At 37.5% G+C, this 10,942-nt stretch overlaps 1 protein-coding gene across 3 annotated transcripts in view; it reads right to left on the bottom strand.

The window, feature by feature from the left end:
• The window catches only part of EPHA6 (EPH receptor A6), a 501,230-nt gene that overhangs the window by 376,826 nt on the left and 113,462 nt on the right, over positions 1 to 10,942 (bottom strand). For all 3 annotated transcript variants that reach the window (XM_014947321.1, XM_014947319.1, XM_014947320.1), the window contains one exon: positions 3,118 to 3,781. In XM_014947321.1, coding sequence (XP_014802807.1) covers positions 3,118 to 3,763 — 646 coding nt within the window. In that variant the 5' untranslated portion in view covers positions 3,764 to 3,781. The remainder of the gene's footprint in view (positions 1 to 3,117; positions 3,782 to 10,942) is intronic.

Here is a 10,942-nt window from a genome sequence, read left to right on the forward strand (position 1 = left end):
GAAGTTTTATACCATTTGCAAGTAGGTAAAAATATTCAATATTAGCAAGCATTGCCCACCGCCCAGTTACTTCCCAGAACAGATTTCAAAATACAAAGTTATTATTTTGAAAGTTGTTTTCATGCAGAAAAAAGTAATAGTTAATCAGTTTTGAGTATGTCACAGAGTATGTCTATGAGAAGCACTGACAGAATGGCATCAAATACTTCCAAGACTCAGATTTGTAATCCCAGAGGTGCAATGGGAAGGACAAAAAGGCTTTGGGTTGGGATTTGGGGGAGAGACCCTGAAGACATGAAGATTGTGTTAAATACAACTCAGGTCTTAGCAGACTAAGACGTAGTGGCTTCTCCTCTTCCCTCATCCACCACTCCCAACTTCCCCTGCTTTTACAAAAAAAAATTTCCCTTAGAAAGTCAATAACGTTCAGGTATTTTACAACTTAATGGGTATGAAAGTGTTAGTTCAGGATGTATTGACAAGTGACAAATCTTTTAATCCCTTAATTTCCGATTAATGTCTCAGCCAAAAAACAAAGTCTCAAAATGGGACATTATGGCTGCGTGAAAGATTGCTATCAACGTAAGTAGTGATCTCACTTCAGTTCACAATGCTCAGAAGTCATGTTGTAAAAGTATGCTGCCCAAGCACGCACCTCCATCAGCAGCTTTGGTACAAAGGGCCATGTGGCAGTCCTGACAGTAACTCTTCCAACTCATAGTTGGAGAGTGGGAACGAGTGAAATGAAATCGTCGCTCTGTGGTTCTTAAAGTATCTTACACGTATCAGCCTGCCCTAAGCATGACATTCATGAAGGAACTCAAGACAAACGTAAGAAAACCTGACAGGAGTAGTAGTACTAATACTAAAGTACACTGGAGATGACTAAATGGACAACATCAGACATCTACAAAAATTATTTCAAAACATGTACAGAAGCTCTATTAGATTATAGTTTTCTAAATTCGCAATTTGTTACTCAGAGCAAACATATAAGAATATGCAAAGACTGATGGCTCTGGGTATTCCATTTCATTTAGGAGGTACCTGATCAGCAGCAGATTACACTGACAATTGAATAAACGACTGGAGTCAATGCATAGCAGAAAAGTTTCCTGACATTTTTTTGTGGGCTTTTGTTGCTGGTTATATTGCTCACATGCAGTTCTACAGTATGACTCACTCACGTAATGGACAGAAATTCATTGAGCATTAATGTCTTGAAGAAAATCCTTATCCCATTAAAAGAAACCTCTTGACCTTATGTAGAAAATTACACTTGCTTCCAGTAACAGCAGTGTCAAAACCCTACCTTTGCAAAGAGTATATTTTGATAATTAATACCAGCGAGACCAGACAACAAAGTGATTCATTTTCTGATTACAATGCATAGTGTGCTTTTAATGCTCTATATTATCCAAGGTTGCTGTGCAGCTTGCCTAATACCATCAAATCTGAGGAGCTCATGAGCAAAATATTTGTGCAATAGCAATATCACTTCTCTAATTTATGGATATGGACTCTTTCTCTTCCTTTTTGCTCCAAAGCAAATGTTGAACCAAAGCAGACTGGTATCTCAGTGGCTACTGAGGCTTTCTTTACAATCATTGCTAAAGGAAGAGTACCTTATTCCCAAGTCATTGTGAAACTATTATGTGCAGCAGAAGAGAACGCACAAAGTACACTTATCCTTTAGTAACTCCTTCTGAAGCTAACAAAACCACTAAGAAATGGTGCAATATGAAAAGATGCATGCCTTTTATGAGTGTCACCCATCCAGCAGTCCTTGCAGGTGGAAAATGAGAATCTCAATGTGCACATTCTACATGGATAGTAGCCTCAAACTGAATCCACAAAAGCTCAGAGTCCCAGGCTTTACTCAAGTATACCACAGCATTTATAACATTTTAGCAATGTATTCATGTTCTAAACAGCACAAACGTTTAAGTAATCTGATTTTTTCCATTTGTGCATGAAATCCAGTTATCACTAAGTCTGACAAATGCAACCCCTCTTTCAAGAGTGGCAGAGGGTTAATGAACCACAGCAACACTTAGATTGTGCAGAGGACATGCTTTTTGCTCCTGCAAGCCCTCGCTCTCCTGCTTATGAAAGTGAGGGACTGATAAGGAAAGAAAATACATTTCCCTTTGTAGTCATCTCCAAGTTGAAACCTTGATTTGAAACATTCTTAATTCACCATCACAGTGACAAGGTGGAGTCCTGTTTTTCTATACAGACCAGCACAGAGTGCAGCCTCTGCAAAATTCTTGAGGTGAAACCATCAAGCACAGCTATCCTCAGAGAGACAACTCTTAAGACACAAGAATGTGGCAAACAACATTCAGCACCTAATCAAGATACTGACATCTGCTTCACAATCAATCTTACTACTTCTGCACGTTAGCCTTTGTGAAAAAACAGTACTAAATATATAGCATTACTTATGTATTGTGATAAAACCATTTTATCGTGGTTTTGAGCACTTTTGACTTCGATGTTTTGCTTGAACTCTGCATAGGGCCTCACAAGTCTCTAATTGAACTTGATATCTAATGATTTTCTGCTATGTTAACATGCATGTTATTCATGGAGACATTTTAAACCCTTTGTTTTACACAAGCATGAATAATGACATTATCTCTTCAGGTGAATTTGTCTCCTCTGTATTTATGTCCTTACAAGAAAGATGGAGCCTGAGTTAATTGGCTAGATTCTCTTTTTAAGCATATGGAAGAAAAAATATTATTTTTTTTTCAGTCATTCTCATCTTATTCTGCAATAGATATCTAAAACATGGTAGCAGAATCCAGCTTCAAAGCATGCACTTATCTCCCGTAACTACAGAAGGAGTCAAGGTGACTTGCTGATCTAGACACATGTAACACTGGGCACCTACAGTTAGACAAAGTGAAGGTCATCTTTAGTAACTGAATGGTTTCTTAGAAATTCAGAATATCATGACTTCAAATAATCTTGGTTATTTCTGGATGAGACATTCCTTGAAAATGTGATGCAATATTTCCAATATACAGCAAGCTATTTGCTGTCCATATTACATCATAAGACTTTTTTTTACTAAAAAAAATAATATATAATACAGCAATGTTTCCTTACCATGGCAGGAGCCATCCACTTCTTCATATCCTACACTGCAGATGCATCGTCCTAGAGGGACAAGCCAATCCCCATCTGCTCCACAATACAGCTTTGGAGTATCACGTTCTTCAGCGCTCTTCACACAGGAGCCCCGTACTTCCACCAAAGAGGAAGAATCAACCCTTGGAATAGTATCAGGAAACATAGCCAAATTACGGACTGTGAAAGGGCACTTTTTGTAATAAACACGGACTGAGACCAAAGCAATGCATGCTCCAATGTCCTGAAAAGCAAGATAAAAACCTTTCTTGTTTATTGGCCCCACCTCACGAACTTCTGTGTTGAGTTTAAGAATGCGGTCACCCAAGTCCATCTGGGTAAAGCTCTCATCAGCTGCAATAGTATCAATTTTAGTGTACTGGTTTGGCTTGAATTTCACTCCATGAGACTCATCTGACTCCATGTAGTAGAGATTGAAAGTTTCCTTGCAGGTTCCCAGTACCCATGGAATACTGTTACAGTCCCTCAGGGTAAACTTCATTTCCACATAAATCTTCTGTGCAGCATCACGGGAGATCCAGTTTGTTCGAAGCCAGTTGTTTTGGTTTGGTTCCATCACATTACATACCTGGTAAGTATGAATAGGACGATTGTGTTCATCCATTTCAGTTATGGCATCCCACTGAAAAGAAAATAAAATTGTTAGAAAACTAGGAAGAACATGTATTATATGTATGCATATACACAGAGCTCATGTATATACATACACACAAGCACCCCATGTACATGCACCTTTGGCTTAACAAAGACTAATTATTTACTTAAATTTTAGTGGAAAGACAGTATTTTTAAAACTCAAGTTACACTCCTAAAGATGCATTTTGAGTATTGCAGCAGCTGAATATTCATAGTGCCTACTGACTTCACCACTACAAAGAAGGTAGGGTTGGCCTGCGGCCTACAGGATTGAGAAAAATGTAGGAAATACAAGTTTAATTTACCATTTTAAAGCAATAACATGTTTTATATATATATATATATATATATATGTCACTATTTAAGAGATTTGGAGAGAAAAGCTTTATCTGTTCATCTTTTTCTGTAAAAGAGGAAGATATCACTTAAGAATTAGGTCCTAATTTTCAGAAAAATTCCCTGACATCAGATGACTTCTAAGGCCCAAGTGAACATGAGAAAATTAGCTGGCTTTACTTGACGTTTTAAGAACAAATAATGTCACAATATGGAAGCTACAGAACAAGCACATCTCTGAGGTCTTTCACGCAATCTTTATATACAAAACCCACACAACAACAACATGGGGAGAGCAGGAAGTGGAAGAGACCACCTTCTTCTTGGGAGTGAATTGATCGATCACTGTGGAAGCAGCAGGGAAAAAACAACAACAAAAAAACCCACCAAAACCACAAGAACACTCAAAACAAACCCAAAACAAAACAAAAAAACCCTGTGGCTCCATAGCCCAAAAACCTTGATTTTAAATAGTGGCTGAAATTCATGGCATTCCAAGTGCTGCCAGACGCAATCAGAGGCCTGGGATTCCTGGTCACTGCAGCATATGCCTGGGAGCTACACAGAAAAATCGGGTAAGTTAAGTCCTTTACAGGCCATTACTTGTGGGGTTTCTTCCTATCATAGCAAAAACGATAACCTTGCCTAAAGATCCTGTCCTAAGAATCACAAAACATACTTTTTATCATAGCCAGACAATGGCAAAAAAATGGCAAACAAATCTGATGACTCTTAACAGATTGTTATAAGGCCAAGGGCTTTTGGCCTGTGAGACTTGTACACATTCAGAAAGGTCAAAGCTGCTACTTCAGCATTCATGGCAAGACCAGAAAAAATTCAGATTTGGCCAAAATTATATGATGGACTAGTTAGCACAGGGCTTTTTGTGCCACTGTCCCTAAATTATACAGTTCAAACCAATTTAAGTCTACCCTGTAGCAAGCAATGTAATACCTCAAGGAGATCTTGGCTTTGGGAGAGGAAAAGGGGACTTTCATGCTCTGGTGGGACAGGCCTCTTTTGCCAAGCATGAACCCACACAGCTTGAATTGATTCAAATTCCACAGCCATGAAGAATTAGAAAAATTAAAATATTACTTTATCATTTTAAATAAAATTAATTAAAATCCACAGCTCCAAGCCTTAAAATACCACAAGAAAGGTTCTTTAAAAACAAAGTGGTTAAGTCTCTCAGCTGCTGATCCCCATTTTGCCTATCAAATCTGTTAGATGAGCCAAGGTCATATCACCTTTTTTCCACATATAAAACAGGTACTGTAAGTTTAAGCATTATTATGTAAATTTGTGTTATACAGAAATATAACCACAATGTAGTTTTATTAAAAACAAAACCAAAAATCAAACCAAACAGAAGCACCAAAGGCTTTCTGCGTTTGTTTGTGTATCAAACCATGTTAAAAGGAGGATGTGCTATACGCTCCAGAGATGTCTCTGGGAAAAAAAACAACACACAAAAATGCAAAAAACAAACCAAACCCAAAAATCACTAACAAAAAACAAAATATCAAAAACACCCTCCACACCACAAAAAAATCCAAGCAAAACCAAAAGACCAAACCCTCAAAGAACCCACACAAAAAGAAAACCCCCAACCAACGGAGAAAAAAAATACTACCACAAACCCAGAATATAGGAGTAGCAGGTGTGATGACAACATAATTTTTAAAATACAAAGCAGTCTTTAGAACCAGAGAAAACTAGCTTAAATAAAAAACTGCTTAAAATATTAAGAAAAAAAGAAATCCAACGTACCCTTCCCTTACTGTGAGATTCTCTTCAGAAATATTTATGTATTCACTTTGAATCAATATCTCGATTTGAACTTAGAAATTAAAGCCCTGAAGTTAGCTGCTAACTCTGTAGTTAATATAAATCTATTGCTTCTGTAGGAAAGTAAAGGCTCAGCACTTCAATGACTGGCTTAAAAGAATGAAACAAGACGGATTGATCAAACATGGACAGTGCTTTAGTTCATTCAAAGAAAGCCTTGCGTGCTTCATGCCACTGCCTTTCCATTGTGCTCCCAGACAGCCTGCTGACAACTCCCAATTTATAAGAACTCATGCACTGGGCAAGAAAAATGTTTAGAAGGCATTTGCAGAAATGTTTAACAGAAGTAGTAGTCTATTCATTATACATATAAAATATATTCAGAAAACTTTAACCTCTAATGTTTCAACCTAGCCATCTCACTGAGACATACTCTGTAAGGTGTGCTTATAAGTAAAGCTATGAATTTATTACTCGTAATTACTAATTTGTTGCTCTTAATTACTGATGCCAGATACTAAGTACAAACGAGGTGAATTCCACCACCTCAAACGTCAATGTAATTTACTGAAAAGTCTGACAGAACTGTGACAGTCTCCTACAAGGACACATTACTGCGGCATAAAATACAATCTACTTTAAATTTTACATAGGTGTTTTTCTTCTGATTAAAACAGCCAGGAAATATTAAGCAATAGTTAAATTCAGTGCAGAGAACAAAAAGCTGAACAGTTTATCAAATACACACTAGTTTTCTTCTAGGTGTGTGTCATGTTACCTCCTAAATAATTAAATGAAAAGTATTTATAAACATTTGTGCAAAACTATTCTTCACTAAAATCTTAAAAACAAACAAGTGGAAGCATACATTGGTAATGTTTGTACAAGAATGTGGTAGCTTCCCCCAAAATACCTAACCTGACATGCAGAAGCTGACAGTTGAGACTTCCTTCGAAATGAGCCTCTTGGTGTCCCAGTGCACTACATTACCTTCAAAATGTTTTTATTATGTTCCTTTCAAACAAGGAAAACCTCCGATAATGTTGATGGAAGCAGGAGCAGTGTAGAGCTAGTTCTTACAACTAGAGTTCCAGGACTTATGAAGAAGTAATGTCAAAAACAGGGTTTGGAGGAAAGGCTTCAAAAGTCTATTTTAACACTGTGATCAACAACAGCATGCATAAGAGGTTACATTTACTTTCACATCTGGCATAAAGAAGGAGTAAACGTCACTAAAATAGAAGAACAGAATTTGAAGGTTGGTAGAAAGAAGATTTTAAGATTACTTGTCACGTTCATGTACAAAATATGAGATTAGGCTACAAACTGCACTGAGCCTATAGTTATATGAAAACAGCTGAGATTGTAAAGTAGCTTGTAGATAGATACAATCTTTCTGTTTCATTTTAGAACTTCACTAATATTTAACAGCTGTACAGAGAATGCTACAAAGAGCCAATTACGTAATGGAAATCTTCTACTAAATATATGTAATACCAAAATCCATTTTCAGTGTTTCCCACTTTGTTTTTCAAGTTTTAAACCAAACACTACAGATTTACAAAAGCAGCAAGAACCATTTATTACAATTCAGTAGGTTCTATCACCAAAGGCTGTATAAGCATTACGAAAACAGAAATTGCATTTCACACATTTTAAGTTATTTTTAAACACATTACTGTCTGATCAGAAAAAGCCTTAGTGATACCACACTACAGCAAAGTAAACACAATGGACCAGTTTCAGCCTGATGGAAGCAGTCATAACTTCTCTGAAGTTATTTCAACAAATTCTGAACCTTGACTTATCTTTAAACCATGGTTAGCCTCTTAAGCAAACCCTTATTGAGGTCTTTAAAGAGACTTTAAATTGACAAAAGGCATGATTTGCCCAGTACTAGCCATATGCAACATGGGATTTAGAAGAGGAACACAGAACAGGAAGGACTGAAAGGATATCAGCATGCCCTGTTGTCATCTCCCAGCCCTCTCCGGCAGCATCATAAAGTCACAAGTTCCCACAACAACCCTCTGATTCTTCTTTGAGTCCCAGTCCCTGGTGCTGCCTACGAGCAGCAGAGAGCAGTCATGGCACTGCACCAGAGCCAGGAATAGCACATCTTTTCCCATGTGAAGACCTGCGCTACAGGCACCTCCCCACCATGTCACCTGAGCCTCTTGTTTCCCACACTGACAATCTCCATTGTACCATTTGCATAGAAGCAAGGCCAAGCAGATTCTCACTGTTTAGCAGGAGCCCTATTTCTGCTTACAAATAAAATATTGTAATGAATTCTTCATGTCAAACTCTCCTGTAAGAAGCTTTTCCAATTAATGGGGTAGTTATATCAATCAATTGAAAATGTCTATTTCTTAATGAGCTGATATCTAGATAGCTTCACGTGTAATGAAAGACACTTTTCCCACAAGTTGTCACACTGATTGATGAATTAATAGTAGGTTCTTAATCTCAGATAACAGTTATTCAGGCACTGATCCCAGCAGCAGTTTGGTAATCTAGGATGGTAGTTTTAGCCTCCTGCACAACTCAAGATTCTTTTTATTGGTATTTTACTTCATTTAACGGAAAAGGTAGGGACACTGGTTACAGTCTAAGTAACCAGCGTCCCTATCTTTTCCTTTAAATAAAACGTCTTTACTCAGCAGTTTAAGGAATGGAAGAGACCATCTGTCCTTACAAGTTGTGCTGCATTTGTATCCTGAGCTAGAAAGTTCCCTTCCCTTTCCCCTTATCCTTTTACTCAAAGGCTAATTCTGTAAAAAACGAAGGGTTCTGCACTTACACACACCTAACCAGTGTTATTCAATCCTGAATAAGGAAAGCAGGATATGCAGACTTCGCATGCAACATAGTTGAATATCAAGTACACAAAGGGGCCCCTGGGTGAAATATTCTACACAAGTCTTTTGTTGTTGAAAAAAACCTGTAGGGATAAGCACTGGCTTTCCATACAGAGAATTGGAGGAAGAAGCTGTGCATGAAAAGAACATGGGATGGGAGATTCCTTAATGGTAGTAAGTCTTATTACCAATCTGGCAACAGGAGAAAGATTTCCTTTCTAAATCAAGGAACAAAATATCTAAGGTTCATGCTACAGAGATCTGGTTTACTCCATTGGTTTCAGAGAGCTAGGTAATTTCAAAAATGTATGTGCCAACTACTTCTTACACAAAGACATAGGCTGGCATTTGAAAACTCATGAACCTTAACTGTAGCAATGCAATTTTCTGATGTACATCCCTCGTTGCCCACAGATGTCCACTTGGAACAGGTCAGCTCCCTAACAATAACATGGTCCATCCCTTTTATATAGAACTGCTTCTATCCTAAAAGACAGTCTAGAGAAAGTTACAAGTGTGTCCATGCAACTCGTGTACCCAAGAACAGTCAAGTAACATTTATGACATCCAACGAAGATGAAAAGAAAGCAGGTTTTTTCTAATATTTTAATTGGTTCTTCTATTTTGTCATTTTTATAAATGGTTTATTACTCATTTTGATCATCGGTATTTGCAGTTCTCAGCTGGGAGTCTTCTAATGAAATCTACAAGTGAATTCTCACTTTCAACTGTTCGCTATTGACAATCTTTTAGATCACATTTCCATGGAAACAAGCTGAATGGTAAAAATAAAGAGAGTTTTAAAAGTTTTTAAAATTCCCTTATACTACCTCCACTGAGATGATCTCCATAGAAATAAGATCAGAAAGGTCTAAGCTAGGAAACAATAGAGAAGGATCCACACTTGGCATGCACAGCTGCTGGCTGCCATCTGCAAATGTAGATTTAAGCATCTAGTGGCTGTAGCGATTGACACTCAAGCAAAACCAGCTACACAACAGAACTGCAGAAAAACATTTTTCTGAAACTAATGTGCTTGGAAAGTAAACATTTTAAAACACAGTTGACATTTAAAATATGACACTGAAGCCAGCAAGTTTAAAGAATATCAAAAAGAACTACAGATTTTCTGTAAATTAAAGGTATTGAGTTAATATTTCCCCCCATTCCCTTTAACTCATTTTTCTTCGCCTCCACCTTTTTTCAAGATATACAATTTTATGTGAAAACAGACACTCAGATCTCTAAAGCCCAATTAGACAAGTGATTATACTGAACTTATGAAATATGCCTATTTGAAATAAAATTTTTAATAGAAAAAAAGCAGACAAAATTCCACAACTATTCATGTATCTCCTAGCAAGTACAAGTTGCCATAGCTAGCAAAACAAAACAGCAATTAAAATACTTACGGTCATACATTTAAATCAAACTGATTTAAAGTTGCTTAGGGAATGCACAAATATATAGCATGCATTAGACTAGCTTTTTAGAACTACAACCACAATTGCAGCACAAATTTAGAGGAAAACACGGTATCTGTTTTCTACATAGGCAGCAGCATATAGGCACAGACTGTGACAGTTGATGGCAAACTCCTCATTGGATCTATAGAAGTAAATGTAATTAAAAGGGGAGAACAAAATCAGAATAATAATAAAAAAAAACTAGGGAATTATAAATGAGAATACAGGAAAGTGGCAGATTATTCTGTGTTCTCCAAACGCAAGCCTTAATAGGTCTTGGGCTGTGGAACAGCTGCTCTTCAGCTGAAGTGACCAGACCAGGATGATTCAGAAACCTGTTAATGCACTCAAAACTGAAAATCCAGAACAGCAAGTTGCTTTTCTGGTATTTACATGAAGCGCTGAATACTGAACAACTGTGAGGATGAGCTGCTCCAGATGATCCAATTTTACTCTGCTCTGGAAACTGCTTGTTCATATGTTTATTCTTCATGCAAGCAAGACTAGGATCTGGTGGCATTTGGGGGATGAGCTCTACAATCAAAGCAAGACCAACTTTAGGTACATGAAACAATCTACTCTCACCTGGGGATTACCCGGTGTAGGACTTTGGGATCAGAAGACAAAAACAGGACAGCCCTGCTCTAGCTTTGTAGAGCGCATTGCGGCTGTTCCAGAGTGGGGGGGTGGGGG

The sequence above is a fragment of the Calidris pugnax genome, unplaced genomic scaffold (genome assembly GCF_001431845.1).
Source record: "Calidris pugnax isolate Ruff unplaced genomic scaffold, ASM143184v1 scaffold95, whole genome shotgun sequence".
Classification (NCBI taxonomy): Eukaryota; Metazoa; Chordata; class Aves; order Charadriiformes; family Scolopacidae; genus Calidris; species Calidris pugnax.